Source organism: Prionailurus bengalensis, chromosome B4, assembly GCF_016509475.1.
Source record: "Prionailurus bengalensis isolate Pbe53 chromosome B4, Fcat_Pben_1.1_paternal_pri, whole genome shotgun sequence".
NCBI classification, from domain to species: Eukaryota; Metazoa; Chordata; class Mammalia; order Carnivora; family Felidae; genus Prionailurus; species Prionailurus bengalensis.
Genome location: NC_057358.1, coordinates 20,380,396 through 20,403,754, shown reverse-complemented (window position 1 = coordinate 20,403,754; position 23,359 = coordinate 20,380,396). Strand labels below are relative to the sequence as shown.

General features: G+C 36.8%; 1 protein-coding gene across 1 annotated transcript in view; it reads left to right on the top strand.

Moving 5' to 3' along the window:
* The window catches only part of DNAJC1 (DnaJ heat shock protein family (Hsp40) member C1), a 220,852-nt gene that overhangs the window by 93,124 nt on the left and 104,369 nt on the right, over positions 1-23,359 (top strand). The window contains exon 7 of the mRNA XM_043563363.1: positions 4,409-4,499. Coding sequence (XP_043419298.1) covers positions 4,409-4,499 — 91 coding nt within the window. The remainder of the gene's footprint in view (positions 1-4,408; positions 4,500-23,359) is intronic.

The following is a 23,359-nucleotide window of genomic DNA, read 5'->3' as shown; positions in this document are numbered from 1 at the left end:
AAAGAAGAGGTACTACGTATATATCGCTTCTTGGCCTTTTGGCCAAGATCAAGTGAAAGAAGAGGTAGCATATATGTGCAATTGAATGTTACTCAGCCACAAAAAAAGAACAAAATCTTGCCTTTTGCAATTGCAAAATTGCATTTTGTTGATGGAGCTAGAGACTATTATCATAAGCAAAGTAATTCAGAAATAGAAAGACAAATACCATATGATTTCATGCATCTGTGGAATTTAAGAAATGAAACAGATGGGGGCGCCTGGGTGGCTCAGTCGGTTAAGCGTCCGACTTCAGCTCAGGTCACGATCTCCCAGTCCGTGAGTTCGAGCCCCGCGTTGGGCTCTGGGCTGATGGCTTGGAGCCTGGAGCCTGCTTCCGATTCTGTGTCTCCCTCTCTCTCTGCCCCTCCCCCGTTCATGCTCTGTCTCTCTCTGTCTCAAAAATAAATAAAACGTTAAAAAAAATTAAAAAAAAAAATGAAACAGATGAACATAGGAGGAAAAATAAAATAGAGAGGAAACCATAAAGCAGACTCTTAACTATGGAGAACAAACTGAGGGCTGCTGGAAGGGAAGTGGGCAGGGGGATGGGTTAAAATGCTGGTGGGTATGGGGCGCCTGGGTGGCTCAGTCCGTTAAGCGGCCGACTTCGGCTCAGGTCATGATCTCGCGGTCTGTGAGTTCAAGCCCCGCGTCGGGCTCTGTGCTGACAGCTCAGAGCCTGGAGCCTGTTTCAGATTCTGTGTCTCCCTCTCTCTGACCCTCCCCCATTCATGCTCTGTCTCTGTCTCAAAAATAAATAAACGTTAAAAAAATTTTTTAAAAAATGCTGGTGGGTATTAAGGAGGGCACTTGTTGTGATGAGCATTGGCTGTTATATGTAAGTCATAAATCAGTAAATTCTACTCCTGAAAGAAATATTACGCAATATGTTAACTAACTGGAAGTCAAATAATAACTTGAAACAAACTAACTAAAAAAAAAATTTGTTTTTGATTCCAAAACAACTACTCTCATTCAACCCCTTTGACTTTGTGATTCTCACTTAGAATATACCTTAAATAATAGCCATAGGTCTCTTCTTGAATATTACCTTTGAGATCAGTCTCTTTCATTTTAAGGTAATTTTAATTATTAGAAAGCTCTTCTTTCTATTTATCCAAAATCAAAACTTCCATCTCTAGAATACACCATTCTCTCCTATAATGACCCTTAAGATATTCTATGATAGTTATCAGGTTATCTCTAATCTGATCTCCACCCCCTTTTAAGAAATAATTTCAAGCTTCCCTACCATGTGATCACTTTCCTTTTAAAGTGTTCCAGTTTGTCAGTGTACCTTAATGTGTGGTACACCAAACTGCACACAAGGACGGTTGGAGTGGTGTAGGGTGTTGAATGCAGTAGAGTTCTTTGAGATCATAGGTGTCTTACAGAAGTGAGCCTTTCTGGAGTAGGCATATTATTATGGTTTACAAGTACAAGTACGATATGACAAGAAAAAGGATGAGGAACATTTAAATAAATGCTTAGAAACGGAGCAAAAGAAGGAACAGATTCTTGGCCTAGAACAAACCGTGAGTGCAATTGGGGAATGTGTTAAAACTCTTGGAATTAGGTGAAGTAGGGTAAAGTGAGTGAGTGCATAATGATCCTCAGATAAGTGTGATTTGGGGCTCAAATGGGTAATTTCAAAGAGGAATTTTTAGTGGAATTCTGTACTGTAGCAGGAAGCAGAAACACGAACAGAGAAATATTCAAGTTTGGTAGAACCACGAGGAAGAGGCTGCTATTCACCAAGTAAAAGATTTTTGTTTTGAGAGGGTGCAGGTGAAGAAAGCCTCATAAGCAAGCAGTTATAGGATTCTGCGGGAGTTTTGGTGAGGTCTGAAGCAGAAAAACTCACTTTTTGTGGTAGAGAATAAGGCTTTGGTAAAATAAGTAATAATAAAAATAGGTAACATGTAGAGGGCCTGTGTGCAAGCTGTTATTCTGCGTGTTTGATACATGTATCAGCACTTCAGTCTTCCCAGTAGCTCTGTGATCGTCCCCGGTTATGAATGAGATAATTCACACAACGCTGAGTGAAGTAATTTGCTGAATCCTATTTAGGCTGAAAGAAGGCAGAGCTGAGACCTTAATTCAAGTCATGTCTGGCTCCAAAATCTGTCCTAGTAATCACTGTATTTTCTCTCACTATACTGTACTATGATGTTTGATTTCAACCTACCTTCTTTCACATCTCATAGATAACTTATCTGTGCCCCTTTTTCTTGTATGGTGCCACCTTTCCTGCTCCCTTCAAGGGTCCAGTGCTATCCTGACCTTTTCCCTACTATTAAAAACTACTGCCTGGGGGCGCCTGAGTGGCTCAGTCGGTTAAGTGTCCGACTTCAGCTCAGGTCATGATGTCAAGGTTTGCGGGTTCTAGCCCTGCGTCGGGCTCTGTGCTGACAGCTCAGAGCCTGGAGCCTGGTTCGGATTCTGTGTCTCCCTCTCTCTCTGCCTCTCCCCAGCTTGCATTCTCACTCTCTCTCTCAAAAGTAAATAAACATTTAAAAAAAATTTTTTTAATAAATAAAAAATAAAAACTACTGCCCGGAAAGAAGGTAATAAACTCATTCATTCATTCATTCATTCATTCACGTCATGGAACAAATGACTGATGTGGCTTAAAGAAAATAAGAGTATTCCAGGGCTGAGGTTTTTTTAGGGGTGCAGGGAATGTTAAGGGGCTATAAATCCTTAACCCCAAATCCTGTTGCATTTTAAAGTATATATGGACTGGGAGGATGAGTATGTTGGATTCATGACTTTCTGTACCCTTCAAGTTATACCATTATCTCGCTGACCCAGGGCTTGTGGAGTCCTGGTAGAAATGAGGTAGGAACATGAAAATGAGAATGGGAGAATAAGAGATACATCTTTATTATACTGATCCAGTGATTTTAGGAATGCCTATTATTTACCTAATTCATCGTCCGATGGAAGAGTTCTGATATAAGCCCAAGAGATACAGACTCTAAGAAAAGCTTTAACTCTTCTTGGACGGTCACAGATGAAAAGAGAAAATTCCATTCTAGGGTTTAAGTGTTCATGCATTTCCATTTGAATCAAGATAGAGCTTTTGTTCCTGTATTTCCTTCAAAAATAAACCCTCTCAGATGAGTCTATGATGTATCTGCCCTAGGAATCTTAAAATCTGGGACTGTTACCCTAGAGTTAATCCTTGATAGCTCTCTTTTTCCTATTCCACACACAAGCCCTTTCATTTCTTCCTTTACAAGATTTCTCATCTATTTTGACCTAGTTCAGTTCAGTGAATATTTATTGTGTACCTGTTTTATGCCAGATTCTGTGCTCTGGGCACACAAGTACCCCGTCTCAGATTTCCCATTTTCTAGGAGAGAATATAGCATGATACAAGCAATCCTGGAAGTGTGCTTAAACACAGAAGCGGTACACAGGAGAGAATTCCTCTGCCAGGGAAGGTCAGAAAGCCTTGCAAAAGGAGGTGATGCTTGAATAGTTTTCAGGGATGAATAGGAGTTCATCAAAATAATGGCAGGGGAGCAAAATATTCTAGTTAGTGGGCAAAGGGTATGCAAAGACTTAAAAGCACAACGTGGCCTGGCAGTTACAAGTAGTATTGCTGCGTGATGAATGAAGTGGAAGCCAAGAGGTAGTGGAAAATTACCTGTTCTGTTTTTCTCATTGTCAGGATCTTCATACGCTTAGAGCATCAATTTGTTGATCTCCACGTTTGTGATTATTGTAGGCCTGGTCTTTTTTCAGCACTCTGCTAGAGTCTTGCCTGTGTGCCACTCCTTGACACTTTAGCCACTGTATTTGGACACCTAAGTGTGTCCTCAGTCCTCAAGCCTCCATGACAGGAACTGATCTCTAAGTGTGGTGGAAGGAGGAATGACATCTTCACTTGTATTGACAGGGTCAGATAGGTTTCTTAATCAGATTTGCATGTGAGAATTTTGAAAATCTTTTGAGGTGAAGGGATGAATATGAAAATAGTGCTTTGTTACTCACAGCGACATAACTTACTGTGCCCATTTAGCTTAATTCAGCGAGTGTGTCTTCTCTTTGTCCATGGAGTAGCCCAACGTTGAGAACACAAACGGTGGTAGAAAACAGGAAGAGGAGTCCTCCCTTCCATGTCTGAGAGAAGAAACTCTCCTTAGATTTATACTCACGCAGGTTCTGGCCTTAATAAATAAGCTCTCCGAGAGAAAAAAATCGGGGAGAAACATTTATTGTTTCTTGTGTTCGTCATACAATTTAAAACCATAAACTGAAAGGAAGACAATACACGGCTTTAAAATGAAGTTGTGCGTGACGTAGTATCAAAGCAAACCGATCTTTATGTTAATTTCTTTGTAACTTCTTTTTTAAGGATGCCGGGGAGTTTTATGCTAAATATAAAGAAACACGATTGAAGAAAAAGGAAGATGCACTGAGTCGGGCTGAACTTGAAACACTTCAAAGTGAGTTTTAAACATTGTCTTCTTACTGTCTTAACAATATCACATAAGACTGATTATTTAAATTTGGATTTTCCTTTAAAGTCAAAAGTAATTAAATTTTCTGTGCTTTCATTACCATTCTCTAAGAGCAGTTACTTCCTTAATGTATTAGATGTGGAAAGTACTATATTAGTTATTGCTGAACCACCCATAGTTCAGTATCAGAGGGGGGATAAAATCCACATGAAGTCATATAGTTTGTCGAATCTAGGAAGCATCCCAAATCAAGGAAGTCCTAACATACCCCAGTGTTGTAATTGTCACTGATAATTTAGTGCCATTTCTGTCTAGTTGGTCATTCAACTTGCTGTAAAACAGTATCAACTCAGAAACCTGAAAATAGCAATGACTTTTGTTTTGAAAGTCTTTGCTTCATCATTAGTCGATGTATTATTATACAACATGAAAACCCTGGACTAAATTATCGGTGTGTTGAAGTCTTCTATTGAACACTAAAGGCAGTACTTGCTGATTTTAGGAAAAGTTAAACATACAATTAAAGAAGGCATTTCTCCAGCCCTGGTCTTTTTGTCTCATTTTGACAGATCTACATCTTTCCCACATATATCCCCTCCTCCCTTTACTTTGCTTTATTTTTTTTAAGTTTATTTATTGGGGTACCTGGGTGGCCCAGCCAGTTAAGCATGCGACTTTGGCTCAGGTCATGATCTCGCAGTTTGTGGGTTCAAGGCCCCGATTGGGCTCTGTGCTGACAGCTCAGAGCCTGGAGCCTGCTTCAGATTCTCTGTCTCACTGTCTCTTTGCCCCTTCCCTGCTTGCTCTCTCTCTCTCTCTTTTTCAAAAATAAATAAACATTTAAAGATTTAGCTTACTTATTTTGAGAGAGAGAGAGAGAGAATGCACGCACATGAGAGAGAGAGAATCCCAAGCAGGTTCCACACTGTCTGCATGGAGTCCAACCGTGGGACTCCAACTCACGAACCATGAAATCTTGACCTGAGCCAAAATCAAGAATTGGAGGCTTAACCGACTGAGCCAAAGGCAGCAGTGTGATGTCCGACTTTGCTTCTGGAGTCACGACTTTCTTTGACTGTAACTGGGAAAAGTTTCTGCTTTTAAGGGCCCATGTGATTAGACTGGGCAAATTTGGGTAATTCGGGATAGTCTCCCTTTTCAGGGTGCTCAATCTTAATCATATCTGCAAAATCCCTTTTGCCATCTAAGGTAAAATATTGCCAGACTCCGGGAATAGAATGTGGACATCTTCAAGGGTCCGTTTTTCTCCCTACCACAATCCTTCAGGTGTCTGGGCAGCTTTAGAACAGGGGCTGTTTCTTTTTTATCTTTATGTCTGCAGAATTAACTACAGTGTCCTGGCGCACAGTAAATGGATATATTGGATGAATATATGAATTAATGTCATGCCATGAATATTAATGAGCACCTATCCTGTATAGAACTCTGTTTTAAGGAGCACATAATTTAACTTATAAAGTTTCAGGGTACTTGGGTGGCTCAGTCCATTAAGAGTCAGTCTGACTCTCAGTTTCGGCTCAGGTCCTGATCTCACGGTTTCATGAGTTCGAGCCCCGCTTCAGTCAGTGCAGAGCCTGCTTGTGGTTCTGTCTCTCTCTCTCTCTTTCTCTCTCTCTCTCTCTCTCTCTCTCTCTCTGCCCCTTCCCTGCGCATGCTGTCTCTGTCTCTCTCAAAGTAAATAAACTTAAATAAACTTAAATAAACTCAACAACAACTCTACATACTATGTAATTTTCAAGCCAAGGATATCAAAAAGTAGATTTCTGTTAAGAAAGAGTTTAGGATGATAGAAGATTACATATAAAGATAAGCGTTGGGGAGAATGAGTGGGCAAATGACTATTATTGTTATATTAAAAATATTGAAACAAGTTTGTTATAGTAATTGTTGAGAAGTTTTAATTATGTTGAATAAATCAAAAGTCTAAATGTAATATTTAGAGTTAATGTGAATATACATTTTATAGTTTTCATAGGCACAGCTTATTTTTATGTAGCTTTTGTAACAAACCACTTACTTGTTATAATTTTGGCATATATATTAGAACTCTGTAATAATAATTTGTTAAGTTTATACACTAAAACTTGGAAAATAGGAGTTAGACATAAAATATGTATCACAATGTAAGATATTTTATCACAATGTAAACATTCCTTGTTTGTGACCATTTTCCCAAAGTCACTTGAAGATTTTTGTTCTAAGAGTTTGATGGAGGTTTTTAAGCACATTAATAATTCAGTTTTTTTTTGTTATTGTCTAATAAAAAGATGATGTAAAGAAACACATGTTCGAATACATAAATATATGACAACTCTGTTTGCTAGTAAAAATACGTAGTAATCTTTTAAATATTTGAAAATTCATCATGAGCTTATCAGTTATTGAAACTCAAAATGGAAACAGCACTACCAGAAAGCATATTAAAAACCGTATTCATACCAGCCATGAGTAATAAGACTTCTCATGCTCATGTTTTTGGTATCAGTGGTATATTAGGGAAAGGTCATGGTATCAACATTAAGAATGTTAAAGTACAGTCACATTATTAATAATGTCAGAAACTGTCATGTATTTTTTAATGTAGTCTCTAATGGTTACATGCAAAGAATCTTTTAATTAATTTTGTTAACTTCATTACAGTGTTCTGCATTGTATACTTTAGAATTAATATATAAAGGCCCCAAATCCCCCAGTGTGCATTTCATTTGCCCCTATCCTTCTTAATTTTAAAGACCATCATTGGAGTACTGAGTTCATAATAACATTTCCATCTGCTTAATTGAGTAAATGCTTCTCATGTAGATTAGCAGTAGCTATTTTATGCTGCCTGTTTTTCATGACCTAATTGCTAATCTGCCCTCAAGAAATCTGCTCTACTGCTGAGATTGTGCAGTACCCTCGGAGGGCCAGACCGTAAGGTGTGGTGGTCTCATTAAAACAGTGTGTTAGAACGGGAAATACGGAAAGGACAATTTCTTAAAAATAAACATCATTGTTCTGGGAGTCTATGTAGAAGATGTGATATCTGTTTGGAAAACTAGAGGCCCTTATTTATTTATTTATTTATTTATTTATTTATTACAAGCTTAATCAATTTTTATGTGTTATATTTCAATACGTTGAATATTTATACATATGACTTTTTCATTGTTAATGATATTTTTATACATTCTCTAATTATATGAGTTTTCTTCTAAGTCAATAGATGCAAATTCTAAGTACTATAATGAAACAGCTCATATCATGAACGGGAAAAATGAGTTATTTTATAAATAAATTGGCTCTAAAGGTGAAAATTTGAATAGACAAAATTGGGGGAGGAAGAATAGAAGTAAAACTTAATATTTCCCTTATCTTTTTCTCCGTACCTTATATGATGTCAAACAGAAACAAAATCAAGTAATCAAAGCCTTACAGTCAAGTACTTTTTTGGCTGCAGATATGATAGTTCCAGACATGAATTATATTTTCTCCTAGTTTTGTGGTCCCCATTGCACACCCCAGTGATGGACCTAAGTACAGCGAGAAGGTGGAGGACTTTTCAGGGGGACAGGATGAGAAAACATTCACCTTCCCTAGGGTAAAGGGAGACTGGCCTTTAGAAAACTCAGGTTCGTGAAGAAATGAGATGCTAGTGCTGATTTAAGGGGTTGGTTGTGAGGAGGACAAAGGAGATAGGGTAGAGGTAACTCCAGTTTAGGTTAGCACATTTACCCTGTGGTAATACAGTGTGCTCGTGGGTGGGAGAACACTGTCGGAGATAACCTAGGAAAAAGCATATTCCAGTCAGTAGCTCCAGTACGTTTGGAAACATGACCAAACAGAAACTCTGTACCTTAACTTAGGAATTGTGTTATATAGTAAAACCTAATAGGAGCCCCGGTCCCAAGAGTTTATATGTAGGCAGAGAATATCTAAAGAACAGTATTATTTCTTAGGTACTTTGCTCAAGTAACAACGCAGTGTGGATTTTTTCAATCATACAGCTCAAATGTAAATTTACAATTCCTTCAATATTTCAAATTCTATGTGGTGTAGGCTTTAGTATAATGCCGTCTTAACACAATCTTAGTTTTCCCACTGAAATGATTTTAAAACCTGTTTATCCAACAGAATATGTAAACATTTATGGCTTTAGATTAAATTTGAACTAAAATTTTAACAATTAATTTACTTAATTTGGAACTAAAAATATACTTCTTAATATTATGCTTTTTATAAAATAATGTGTCCATGTATAAGCTTCATGCAGGAAGGTATTTTTGTCTGTCTTGTTTACAGCTGTAACCCCAGAGCCTAGAACAATGCCAGATATATGATAGGTAACTCAGGAAATACTTGTCAAATGGGTTAATGAAATACTTACTGTATTGTTCTTTTCTATTTCACACTTGTTAAAAGAATTTATTAAAACTTTTCAGTAACATTTTTGACAAGAAGATCTTTGTAATCAGTAAATCAGTAAAACTGCTTTTTGAGTGATCAACACAGCTTATTTATTAACACAGCTTATTAACAGAGTATATCCTCTTTATTTCCGTGTATAATGAAATATGGTCCCGTGTATGGTGCTGACGCTGGAAACTTCATCCCAAGCCACAAGTACCTAGCCACTTAATATTAGGATTTTTTTTTTCCTTTCTTCGTGATTGCTACAATAAAACCACTGTATTGTTTCTTTTTTTTCCCTAGTATTTTTTATTATGGTAAAACACACCTAACAAAATCTACCATCTTAACCATTTTTAAGTATACAGTTCAGTGGTATTAAGTATGTGCATAACGTTGTGCAGCCATCACCCCATTCATCTCCCATAGCTCTTTTCCTCTTGTAAAACTGAAAGTCTGTACCCTTTAGACGGTAACTCCCTAGTCTCACCTCCCCACAGCCCCTGACAACCACCATTCCACTTTCCGTCTCTGTGATTTTGACTACTCTAAGTTTCTCCTGTAAGGCTGATCACATAGTATTTTCTTTTGTGACTGGCTTATTTCACTTAGCATGAAGTCCTCAAGGTTTATCCATGTTGCGGCATGTGTCAGAATTTCCTTCCTTTCTAAGGCTGGATAAATAATATACCATTCTATGTGTATGCCACATTTTGCTTATCCTTTCAAATTTCTGTCAATGGTTACTTGGGTTGATTTCACTTCTTAGCTACTGTGACTAATTCTTCTATGAACGTGGGTATACAAATAACTCTGAGTCCCTGGTTTCAGTTCTTTTGGGGGTATACACGGAGGTAGAATTGCTGGATCATATGATAATTCTATTTTTAATTTTTTGAGGAACCAACATACTGTTTTCCATAGCAGCTATACCATTTTCTATTCCCACTGACAGTGCACAGGGGTTCCATTTTTGCCACATCTTTGCCAGCACCGATTTTGTTTTGTTTTGTTTTGTTTTTTTATTGTAGCCATCTTGATGGGTGTTTCTTTAAAGAAATATGTATTCAGTGGGGTGCTTGGGTGGCTCAGTCGGTTGAGCGGCCGACTTTGGCTCAGGTCATGATCTCACAGTTCGTGAGTTCAAGCCCCGCGTCGGGCTCTGTGCTGACAGCTCAGAGCTTGGAGCCTGCTTCGGATTCTGTGTCTCCCTCTCTCTCTGCCCCTAACCCACTCGCATTCTGTCTCTGTCTCTCTCAAAAATAAAAAAAGAAACCATTAAAAAAAAAAAAAGAAATATCTATTCAATACCAAGTTTGAATTGGATTGATTTTGTTAAGTTTTAGGAGTTCTCTATATATTCTGGCTATTATCCCTTATGAGATATATGATTTGTAAATATATTCTCCTATTTTGTGGGTTACCTTTTTACTCAGTTGACATTGTCTTTTGATGCACACAATTTTTTCATGAAATCTAATTTGTCTATTTTTTCTTTTGTTGTCTGTGCCTTTGTTGTCATATCAAAGCAATCATTTGCCAAATCCAGTGTCTTAAAGCTTTTGCCCTGTATTTCCTTCAGAGTTTTATAGTTTAAGGTCTTCCATTTAGGTCTTTGATCCATTCGGACTTCACTTCATAGTGGGTAAGGGTCCAACTTCATTATTTTTTATGTGGATATCTAGTTTTCACTTGTCGAATTATTGCTTTTTTATTTAACTTTTTACTTTGAAGTCATTATACATTTATAGGAAGTTGCAAAAGTAGTGTAGAGAAGGTCCCATGTACCCTCCTAAAAACCGGGAACTTGACCTTGATATGAAGTGTGTGTGTAGTTCTCTATCATTTTATCACATACGTGTATTTATGTAACCACCATCCCAATCAGCCACTGCCCCTTTATGATCACACCCATCTCCTCTGGTTCCCCCATTATCCCTAATATCTGGCAACTACTAATCTATTTTTTATCTCTGTTTGTCATTTTGACTATATGATTTAGAGAATGTGATTTGGAGAATCATACAATATTTGACTTTTTGAGATTGGCTTTTTCACTCAGCATAATACTCTTGAGATCCATTGAAGTTGTTCCATGTATCAGTAGTTCGTCCCTGTTTATTCCGGGTATGGCTGTACCACAATTTGTTGAACTTTTCACCAGTATAGGACATTTTGGTTGCTTCCGGTTTTTGGCTGTTACAAATAAGGCTACTGTGAATAGTCAGGTGTACATTTTTGGGTGAACCTAGTTTTTATCCGGGATAAATGACCAGAAGTGCGATTGCTGGGTGATAGGTTTATGTTTAGAGTTCAAAGAAACTGCCAAATTATTTTCCAGAGTATATATTTATATTTATATATATAAATATAAATATATATATTTATATTTATATTTATAAATATATATTTATATTTATATAAAGAGTATATTTATATTGATAGAAAGAGTATATTTATATTTATATATATATATATATTTTTTTTACCATTGAGTTTGAGACTCCTTTATATAATCTATATATGACTCATTTTCAGATAGGTGGTTTACAAATGTTTTCTTCCAATCTGTAGCTTGTCTTTCATTTTCTTAATAGTTATTCACAGATCAGGTTTTTAATTCTGATGAGGTCCAATTTATTGTTGCTATTTTCTGTGGATTATGCTTTTTATGTTATTTTTAAAAACTCTTCACCGAGCCCTATTCTAAAAATGTTATCCCATGTTTTCTTCTAAATTTTTTTTAATTTTATGTTTTACATTTAAATCTATGATCCATTTTGAGTTAATTTTTTGTAAGGTGTGAGGTTTAGGTTAAAGTTTTATTTTTTATTTTTTGCCTATGGATAGCCAGTTTTTCTGGCACTATTTTTAAATTTAAATTAAATTAAATTTTTTTGGACAGAGAGAGTGCGTGCATGCAAATGTGCAAGTGGGAGAGGGGCAGAGGGAGAGAGGGAGAGAGTCTTAAGCAGTCTCCATGCTCAGCTCAGAGCTTGATGTGGATTTGATCCCATGACCCTGTGATCAGGACCTGAGCCAAAATCGAAAGTCAGACGCTCATCCAACTGAGCCACCCAGGCACCCCTCTTTTTTTTTTTTAGGTCAACTAGGGTGATTCTTCCCACTTTCCTATCCTTTTTCAAAATGTTTTAGCCAATCTAGTTCGTTTGCCTTTATATATAAATTTTAGAATAATCACCTGTGTATCCGCAAAAAATCTTGCTGAAACTTTAGGGATTATGTTAAACTTGTATATCAATTTGGAGAGAAGTGGATATTAACTATCTGGAGTCCTTTAATCTCTGGCTACTTATATCTTCTTTGATTTCTTTCTTAAGTGTTTTGTAGATTTTAGTATACAAATCTTTGTTAGATTTATATCTAAATGTTTTTCTTTTTGAGTGATTGTACATGGTATTGGGTTTTTAATTTCACTTTCCATGTGTTCACTGCAGATAAAGAAATGCAGTTGATTTTTTCTTTAATTTTTTCTAAGGTTATTTATTTTTGAGAGAGAGAGAGAGAGAGTGAGAGTGAGAGAGAGAGCACACACATGGGAGGGGAGAGAGAGAATCCCAAGCAGGCTCCATGCTGTCAGCACAGAGCCTGAAACGGGGCTTGATCTCATACATGTGAGATCATGACCTGAGCTAAAACCAAGAGTCGGAGTCTCAACTGACTGAGCCACCCAGATGCCCAAAATGCAGTTAATTTTTATATTTAATTATGTATCTTGCAACCTTGCTAGATTTACTTGTTAATTATAGAAGTTTTTATATAGGTTCCTTGAATTTTCGGTATGGACAATCATGTCATATGACAATAGGGATAGTTTCATTTCTTCCTTTTCAATCTATATGCATTTTATTATCTTTTCATTTCTTATTTTGCTAGCTAGAACTTTCAAAACTATGTTGAACAAGAGTGGTGTGAGAGGACATCCTTCCTTTATTTCCAAACTTAGGTGGAAAGCATTTAGTGTTTTACCATTAATTATGTAAACTGTAGGGGTTTTTCGTTAGATCCTTTATGTGAAGTTGAGGAAGTCTCCCTCTATTCCAAATTTTTTATCATGACTAGAGGTTGACTTTTGTTAATTTTTTGTATCACTTAAGATGATCTTGTGATATTTCTTTACTTGTTAATTTGGTGTATTATAGTGATTGAGTTTTGAATATTGAGCTAGACTTGCATCCCTGCAGTAAATATCATATAATCTTGGTATATAATTCTTTTCATATATTGCCAAATTCTATTTGCTAATATTTTGCTAAAGATTTTTGCATCCATATGAGAGATTTTGGTCTATAGTTTTCTTTTTGTACTGTCTTTGTGTGTTTTGGTATCAGAGTAGGACTAACATCTAAGGAATTGGAAGCGTTCTCCTATTTTCAGAAAGAGACTGTATTTAATTGGTGTTAATACTGTAAACATATGGTAGAATTCCCTGGTGAGACCATTTAATATTGGCCTATTTTGGGAGTTTTTTAAATTACAAGTTAAATTTATTTTGTAATTACAAGGCTATTCAAATATCTATTTTATATATCTATTTTATGGGGAGTTGCAGTGGTTTGCATTTTTCAAGCAATTGGTCAGTTCCACCTAAATTGTCAAATTTATGTGTGCACTGTTGTTTTTAAAACTAATTTACTATCCTTTTGATGTCTGCATGTCCTGTAGTGATTTCTCCTGTTTCAGTGTTAATATTGGTAACTTTTTTTCTTCGTCAGTTTTGCCAGATGTTTGTCAATTTTATTGATCTTTTCACAGAACTAGTTCTTTGTTTCATTGATTTTTATCTATTGCTTTTGTTTTCTATTTCATTTATTTCTGTTCTTAATTTTATTATTTTCTTCCATCTGCTTGATCTTGTTTTGGTTTTGTTTGCTTTTGATATGGAAGCTTAGATTATGGTCTTGAGGCTTTTCATCTTATCTAATGTAAACTTTTAGTGCTTAAAATTCCACTCTCAGCACTGTTTTGTCTGTGTCCCACCTAATTTGATACATTATATTTTCATTTGATTCAGTTCAGTATTTTTTTTTTCCTTGAGACTTCTTCTTTGATACCTGGATTGTTTTAGGGATGTTATTTAGTTTCCAAGTGTTTGGGAATTTTCCAGTTATTTTTCTGTTATTGATTTTTAGTTCGGTTACATTGTTGTCAGAAAACCCATTCTGGGGGTGCCTGGGTGGCTCAGTCGGTTGAGCGGCTGACTTTGGCTCAGGTCATAATTTCGCGGTCCGTGACTTCGAGCCCTGCGTCGGGCTCTGTGCTGACAGCTCAGAGCCTGGAGCCTGTTTCAGATTCTGTGTCTCCCTCTCTCTGACCCTCCCCTGTTCATGCTCTGTCTCTCCCTGTCTCAAAAAAAAAAAAAAAAAAAGTTGTTAGAAAAAAAAAAAAAAGAAAACCCATTCTGTATGATCTCAATTCATTTAAATTTGTTGAGATGTGTTTTATGGCCCAAGATATGGTCTAGCTACGTATACATCCCATGGGCATTTGAAAAGAACATATATTCTGCTGTTGTTTAATGGAGTGTTATTCTCCCAAAAGTCCCCAAGGCTCTGCTCTTTTTATTTATTTTTTTGTTTATTTTCTCTGTTTTTCAGATTAGGCAATTTCTATTATTCTGTCTTCAATTTAACTGATTACTTTCTCTGTTCCATTTTTCTGTTGAAAACATTTTTTTATTTTAGTTAGCATATTTTCAGTTCTGATATTTCCACTTGGTTGGTCTGTATGTCTTCTGGGTCTTTGTTGTTGACTTTTTATTTCATTTGTTTTGAGGATGTTCATTATTACGTGTCAAACCATTTTTATATGCCTTCTCTAAAATCCCAGTCGGATCCTTTGGATGTCTTTTTCATCTTGTTGATTATATTTTTCATTCAAGTTGAGATATTCTTGGTTCTTGGTTTGATGAGGGATTTTTTTTTAATTAAAACTTGGACATTTTGTCTATTACGTTATAGTTCTCAGAATCTTGTTTAAGTATACCACCTTACCTGATGTTCTATGGCAATGCTGTAGCTGAGGTGAGGAAGGGGAGAGTTGCTGCCCTGTTACACTCAGGTAGGGGTGGAAGTCCATGGCCTGTTTTATAGCTGCAGGAGAGGGTGGTTGTGGATCTTCCTAGGGTTGGCCAGGTGTGGGTGTCCTCCCTTACCAGTAGGCTGCCTGTAAGAACACTCCACTAATATCCCCTTGCTGGCATAGGTAAGCAGGCCTACTTACAGCTCCCCACCTGGCCTTTGCTGACATTGTGGAGTGTTGGTCTCTTTACTGCTGGGCAGTTGTGAAAGCCCTAACTCTCCTGTAGGCTTTCTCTGAAGCCACCCTGAAAGCAATGGGGAGGGATGCCTCATTACCCCCGGGTAGCTATGGAAGCCCAGGCTACCCCTACCCCTGCCATTGACTTTACAGGAGGAAGGGGTAGGAAAGAAAGTCTGGCTTCCTACACAGTCTTCTCCCACATCACCCTGGTAGGGAGATTGGGGTGTCTTATTATAGCCTCACAGTGACAGAAGTCTAGGCTTCCCATCAGCCTTTGCTGGCAAGGAGAAGAGGTTGGCCACAATTTTGTCTTTTGTTTGCTTGAAGTAAATCAGTTATTATCTAAACTTGTCTTGCTATGCGAGGAAACCCAGGGTACTCACCACCTTGGTGTTCATCTTGTCCTGCCGTACCTAGCTGGCCTCTCTTCTCTTCAAAAATCAGTCTTCCTGTATTTGTTTTATATGTAACATATAGGGTTTTTCAATTTTCTTAGGGGGAGGAGTATGGAAAAGTACTTTCCCTCCATTTTTTTAGAAGTGGAAGTTTTGAATTACTTTTTTTAAGCGATTTAAAAAAAAAAAGTTTATTTTAGAGAGAGTGAGAGGGGGAGGGGCAGAGAGAGAGAGAGAGGGAGAGAGAATGCCAAGCAGACTCCATGCTGATAGCCACAGAGCCTGACGCAGGGCTCGATCTAACTGTGAGGTTCAGGTCACTGAACCAAAATCAAGGTTTGGATGCTTAACTGACTGAGCCACCCAGGTGTCCCTTTAAGTGATTTTTTTAAAATGCTTCTTTACAAAAACATCAAACACTTGAAAGTGGGATACAACACCCTAGACATAATAACTACATTTATTTGTTTATAACTGATTCTCTTCAAGAAGGCAAAAACTAGTACTGATGAGGTGGATTCTAGCTTATACGTGTTTTCTGCAAGCAGTACTTTGCTCAAAATAAAGGAATTGAGAGAAACTGAGTAATGCGACGTACGTCATGAGGAATCAGTTCTATGACTTCTTCCCCTTTCATGAGAAATATTTGGAAAAACAAAACCTGGTTGCCTAATTTGGGCTCGTATGGTACTCTGGTAATGCTGTCTTTTTAGTTTTTTGATACTTTTATTAGACTCACCTGTCATTTAAATTGCTAATTGTCTATTACAGTATCAGGAACTTTTTTTTAAAAAGTCACCATCTCAAAAGCCTGAAAATATAAAGGTGTTTAAGCAATATAAGGTAAAATATAGTGGTTAGATACCACATAATTTCTAGCTAAAATAACCCTTTCTAACTGGAACTGTTCCCACAGTACTATGTTCTTAATGTACATTATTCTTGGCATAAGCTAACTTTACAGACTTGAATGAAATGTGAGTGAATGAATGAATGATACTACTCCTCCCTTCAGAGTTTCCTGGTCACCCGGCAATTTTTTATTTGAAGGTGAAATAAAATTCATAGAAAATTGTGTATTAATTTGTGGCTTCTTTTGATCTTTTCCTTTTGTTGTTTCTCCTGGCCCACATATGTGTTTTAGGAATTCTTACTTTCTCCAGAACAGCCCCTCTTTGTATATTAGGATAGTAATTTTTTTTTTTTAAGTTTAGTTTTATTTTCTTTGAGAGAGAGCTAGAGAGCAAGTGGGGGAGGGGCAGAGAATCCCAAGCAGGCTCCATGCTGTCAGCACAGAGACCGACGCAGGGCTTGAACTCACCATCCGCGAGATCATGACCTGAGCTGAAATCAAGAGTCGGACACTTAACTGAATGAACCATGCAGGCACCCTTAGGATAGTAATTTGTAAATCATGCTAATACTATCTTTTTGCATAGTTCTTTATAAGTTCTTTATTTTCCACGTTCATTCTAATCATTTTATATGTGTTAATCTCATTTATTTCCCATTAACAATTCATCAGATTCAGTATTACCATTATTCGCATTTTACAAAACAGTAAAGGACCATGAGAAAAAGAGCTAGTAAATTGCAGAGGCTGAGTTTTAATCCCAGATCCGTCCACAGTGAGAGCTTTTTCATTCATTCATTCATTCATTCTCTATTTAGCACCAGACATCGTCCCAGACACTGGGAATTCAGTAGTGAACAAAATAAGAATTTTTGCCCATGTAGAAAGCATCAGTAAGATAAGTAGTGATAGATGCTGAGGCAAAATATAACAAGGAAGAGGGATAGGGAGCGTGTGTGTGTACACGTGGATGTGGGAGGCCTGCTGCGATTTAAATAAGGTGGACAAGGAAGGCCTCAATAATAAAGAGACATTTGAGCAAAGACCTGCAAGGGGTTAGGGAGTAAGCAAGGCAGACAAGGGAGTGGGTTTCAAGTAGAGGAAACAGTTGAAAGGAGGCATAAATCACTTGGAGCCTTATATTCTAAGAACCTGGCTTTTACTCTTAGTGAAATGGGAGGTCCCAGGAAGGTTGTGCAGAGGAGTGACATGATTTGACACGTGTTCTCAGAAGAGTGACTGTGAGGCAAAGAACAGACTGAAACAAGGACTTGAAACAAAGAGACCAGTTGGGAGCTCTTTTAATAATCCAGACAAGAAATGGTGATGGCTTGGATCAGGGTGATAAAAGTGAAGAAATGGAACTCTTTATGTATTTTAAGTTCGAGACAAGATTTCCTACCAGATTTCATACAGGATATAAGAGAGAAGGGGGGAGTGAGGACTCCCAAGGTTTTGGACCTCCGTAGGTCGAAGAAATGGGAACTTCACTGGAAAAAGCAGACAGAAGAGAAGAGATTTTATCAAGAGCTTAATTTAGAAGACGGTTCTATCCCTCCTTAATATTTAGAGCACATTCCTATACAAGCCAGGATTTAACTTCTGCACCTGTGCTGTCAGATAGGTAGAGCAGATATTTCATTTTATAGGTGGAGACTTAGAGATAAGTAATGTAAAGGAGGTACTAATGTATTGGTGAAGGACTAATGACATAGAAACTAGTTTTTCTGACTACTTGTTTCCTCTTTTTTTCTACCACTTTTCATATTAATGATGTGATTCCAAATCTTTCCTATTCTGATAACTTTTCTGACATAATCTAGTTTTTCAGTTCTGCATTATAGTATAGTGCTTAACACTAAAACTTCCTTCCTGGGGCACCTGGTGGCTCAGTTGGTTGAACATCTGATTCTTGATTCCAGGTCATGTCATGATCCCAGGGTCATGGGACTGAGCCTTGCATCGGGCTCCACACCAGAGTGTAGAGCCTGCTTAAGATTCTCTCTCTCTTCTTCTGCCCCTCTCCCCCACTCTAGCACTCTCTCTATACAGTAAAAATTAAAATTAAATAAATAAAACGTATTTCCTTTTCCTTTTCCAAGTTATGTTTCATTAATAACTGCTGCACTATTGTCGGAGCATTTCCAAAGAGAAATTCTCTGTGCCTGCTAGAAAAAGAAGAGAACAAGTTAAGATGTTATGACTTTGCTCAATTTAAACTCTGTTCTACTGTTTTCAACACCATAGAGGTACAAGTGTTAATCAAGACCTAAAGAATATCCTCAGGTTAATGGTCAAGGACCCCAAATTACTATTCAGCAAATGTGTCTTAGCATAATAAACACTTTTGCAACGTGTGACAGGAAGTATTTGGTCTAAGTATCTGGCCCACTAGTTGAATTGTTTAGTGTAAGTTTCCAGATATGAGAAGATAGGCTACTTATGCCAGAATATTTTGTTTTTTGTTCCAATGAAGACCCAAACTCTTCATTGTTTTGTTGAATAGGAGCATTAAACAGAAGGACTCCTTTAAGATGGTATTTGGCTCATTTCTCCTTCCTTTTAAAAATCATACTGTGTAAAATTTTTCTTTTGAGAGGAAACCATTTCTCTTCATTCACTAGACAGAGTACCTTGGAAATTATTTATCTTTTCTTTTTTCTTCCAAGATTTTATTCAAATTTAAGTTAGGAAACATATAGTGTACTATCGGTTTCAGGAGTAGAACTTAGTAATTCATCCCTTACATATAACACCAAGTGCTCATCCCAACAAGTGCCCTCCTTCATGCCCACCATGCAAGTAGCCCATCCCCCCACCCACCTCCTCTCCAACAACTCTCAGTTTGTTCTCTATTGTTAAGAGTCTCTTATGGTTTGCCTCCCTCTCTGTTTTTATCTTATTTTATTTTTCCTTCCCTTCCCCCATGTTCCTCTGTTTTGTTTCTTAAATTCCACATATGAGTGAAATCATGTGGTATTTGTCTTTCTCTGACTTATTTTGCTTACCATAATACACTCTGGTTCCATCCAAGTTGTTGCAAATGGCAAGATTTCATTCTTTTTAATCTGAGTAATATTCCATCATATATGTATACTACATCTTCTTTATCCACTCATCAGCCAATGGACATTTGGACTCTTTCCATAATTTGGCTGTTGTTGATAATGCTACTATAAACATCGGGGTGCATGTATCCTTTCAAATCAGTATTTTTTTTTTTTTTTTGTCCTTTGAGTAAATACCTAGTAGTGCAATTGCTGGGTTGTAGGGTAGTTCTATCTTTAACTTTCTGAAGAACCTCCACAGTTTTCCAGAGTGGCTGTACGAGTTTGCATTCCCCCCAACAGTGTAAGAGGATTCTCCTTTTTCTGCAGAAAACATCTTTTTCTAAGGAAAATAACCTTGCCAACATCTGTTGTTTCCTGAGTTGCTAATTTTAGCCATTCTGATAGGTGTGAGGTGGTATTTCATTGTGGTTTTAATTTGTATTTCCGTGATGATGAATGATGTTGAGCATTTTTTCACATGTCTCTTAGCCATTTGTATATCTTTTTTTGAAAAATGTCCATTTGTGTCTTCCGCCCATTTTTAACTGGATTCTTTATTTTTTGGGTGTTGAGTTTGAGAAGTTCTTTATAGATTTTGGCTACTAGTCTTTTATCCGATATGTCATTTGCAAATATCTTCTCCCATTCTATAGGTTGCCTTTTAGTTTTGCTGATTGTTTCTTTCACTGTGCAGAAGCTTTTTTTTTTTAATGTTTATTTTTTTTGAGAGAGAGAAGGAGTGAGAGAGCACACAAGCGGGGAAGGACAGAGAGAGAAGGAGACACAGAATCCAAAGCAGGCTTCAGGCTCTGAGCTGTCAGCACAGAGCCCAATGTGGGGCTTGAACTCATGAACCATGAGATCATGACCTAACCCAAAGTCAGATGCTTAACCGACTAAGCCACCCAAGCACCCCTCTGCAGAAGCTTTTTATCTTGATGAAGTCCTAAGAGTTCAATTTTGCTTTTGTTTCCTTTACCTCCAGAGATAAGTCTAGTAAGAAGTTGCCACAGCCAAGGTCAAAGAGATTGCTTCCTGTGTTCTGTAGGATTTGATGGTTTTCTGTCTTACATTTAGACATTTAATCCATTTTGAATTTATTTTTGTGTATGGCATAAGAAAGTTTCATTCTTCTGCATGTTGCTGTCCAGTTTACCCAACACCATTTGTTGAAGAGACTTTTTCCCACTGGATATTCTTCCCTGCTTTATCGGAGATGAGTTGACCATACATTTGTGGGTCCATTTCTGGGTTCTCTGTTCTGTTCATTGATCTGCGTGTCTCTTTTTGTGCCAGTACCATACTGTCTTGATGGTTATAGCTTTGTAATATAGCTTGAAGTCCGGAATTATGAGGCCTCCCGCTTTGCTTTGCTTTTTCGACATTACTTCGGCTATTTGGCATCTTTCTGGTTCTATACAAATTTTAGGATTGTTTGTTCTAGCTCTGTGAAGAATGCTGGTGTTGTTTTGATGGGGATTACATTGAATGTGTAGATTGCTTTGGGTGGTATAGACATTTTAACAATACTTGTTCTGTTCTTGGTTAGCTAGTTTTTGTTTCTTGCCTTTGTCAGGCTTGCCATTAGGAATCAATCTATCTTAACTTGAAGCCCATAACTTACAAAACTTTAATAGGACTTACAATTCCAGCAAAAATACTCTATATTTTCTATTTAACTACTTCCCCATGAAATTCATTGTGCTGCTTAAAGATCTTAGATTTTTTTTTCTTGGATGAACTATAAACACGGATGTGTTCACAACCCCAAAATTCATGATAGCTGGGCCCACACTAATTATATAGAGTTTATTGAAATCTGGAGGAAAGATGAGGGTAGTTAGCAGATAGGACTTTTTTTCCTTTAGGCATGTTTTGAAAACACCTGTTTTTGTTTTTGTTTTAATATATGAGAAGTTTTGCCAAGTGTAAAATGTTAGTTGCTATAGTCTTAGCCCTGTATTATTAAAGCAGCAAGAATTTAGTAAATATTTATAAGCTGTAGGTTTGTTGGTTTTAGAAATTGTATTTTCAGAAAGACTTATGTTGTATAACCTTTAAATTTTGTTTTTTTATTGATATCTACAACTTGGTAGAAATATATAAATATACATTCACATATATTATTTATTTTCTTACTGATATGTTTCTTTCTTTCCCTTTATTGTCTCTTCCCTTCCTCTTTATCTGTACCCCCTACATACCTTGTAGGCATTCATCCATATTTTTCCCCATACTCTTATAATAATATTCAAATGTATTTAGATGAAAATATATATGCAAGCATATATAGGGATTTGAAGAGGCATTATTTTGCTTTGCAAATAGAGAATCTTATATGCTTTTCTGTATCTTGCTTTATTACTCAATGAAAATCCCTGTAAGTCAACTGGTATAGCTGAACTTTAGTATCTTTTTATGGTAATTTAATAATTCCTTAGTATAGATACATCACCAACAATTATTCAGTCATTTCTTCTATTAATATGCACATACTATATTAACAGTTTTGTATCTCCATGCTAACAGACACATATACATATATACCACATACTTACATACAATTACATTTTAATGCTTTTGTTTCTGAGGGGATTGCTGGAGAAAAGCTTATTTTTTTTATTTTAATCGATTCTCTTAGATCACTTTCCAAAAAGGCTGTAATATAATAATTCAAATTTCTACCACCAATGTAGAGATGGCCCGTTCCCTGCCAGCAGTACCTTTTGTTAGATTTTTACATTTCTGTCTATACGATAGGTATAAAATCATATTTTGTTATTACTTCAATCTGCATTTCTTTAACCTTTTAGAGGTTGTATTTTTTCTTGTTTCTTGGCCATTTGGATTTGTTCTTCTGTAAACATTGCCCATTTTTTTCTGTTGGGTGCTTACCCTCTTGTCAATATATACTATCTCTATATATTCTATAGATCAATCTTCTATTTGTACTCTAAATTGTAGATATTCTTTCCAAATATATTATCTCTCTCTCTTAATTTGTTTATTCTTTTTTTTTAAATTTTTTTTAACGTTTTTATTTATTTTTGAGACAGAGACAGAGCATGAATGGGGGAGGGACAGAGAGAGAGGGAGACACAGAATCGGAAGCAGACTCCGGGCTCTGAGCCATCAGCCCAGAGCCTGACATGGGGCTCAAACTCATGGACTGTGAGATCGTGACCTGAGCTGAAGTCGGACGCTTAACCGACTGAGCCACTTAGGCGCCCCTTTATTTGTTTATTCTTTATCTTTTTTTATAGCATCTAGGTTTTCAGTCTTAGTTAAAATTTCCTCATCTTTAAATATTGCACGTAATTTTTTAGATTTCTTTTTGCAAGATGTTTATTGTTTGGGCTTTTATTTTTTTATATTCTTATTTATTTTTATTATTTTTTATTTTTTTATTTTTTTTTAATTTTTTTTTAACGTTTATTTATTTTTGAGACAGAGAGAGACAGAGCGTGAACGGGGGAGGGGCAGAGAGAGAGGGAGACACAGAATCTGAAACAGGCTCCAGGCTCTGAGCCATCAGCACAGAGCCCGACGCGGGGCTGGAACTCACGGACCGCGAGATCATGACCTGAGCCGAAGTCGGACGCTTAACCGACTGAGCCACCCAGGCTCCCCTTGTTTGGGGTTTTAAAGTCAAGTCTCTTATCTAACTGGAAGTTACTTTTACGTATTGGATAAAATTATGTCTACTTTCCTTTCCAATGGATATTAAGTTGCACCTGCATCAGCTATTAAATCATTTTCCCACTGAATTGAAATGTTTAGGGATTCTCAGTTCTCTTCTAGGAATTTATCTATTTCTATGCCAATATCATGAATTTTACCATCAGCATTATAGAA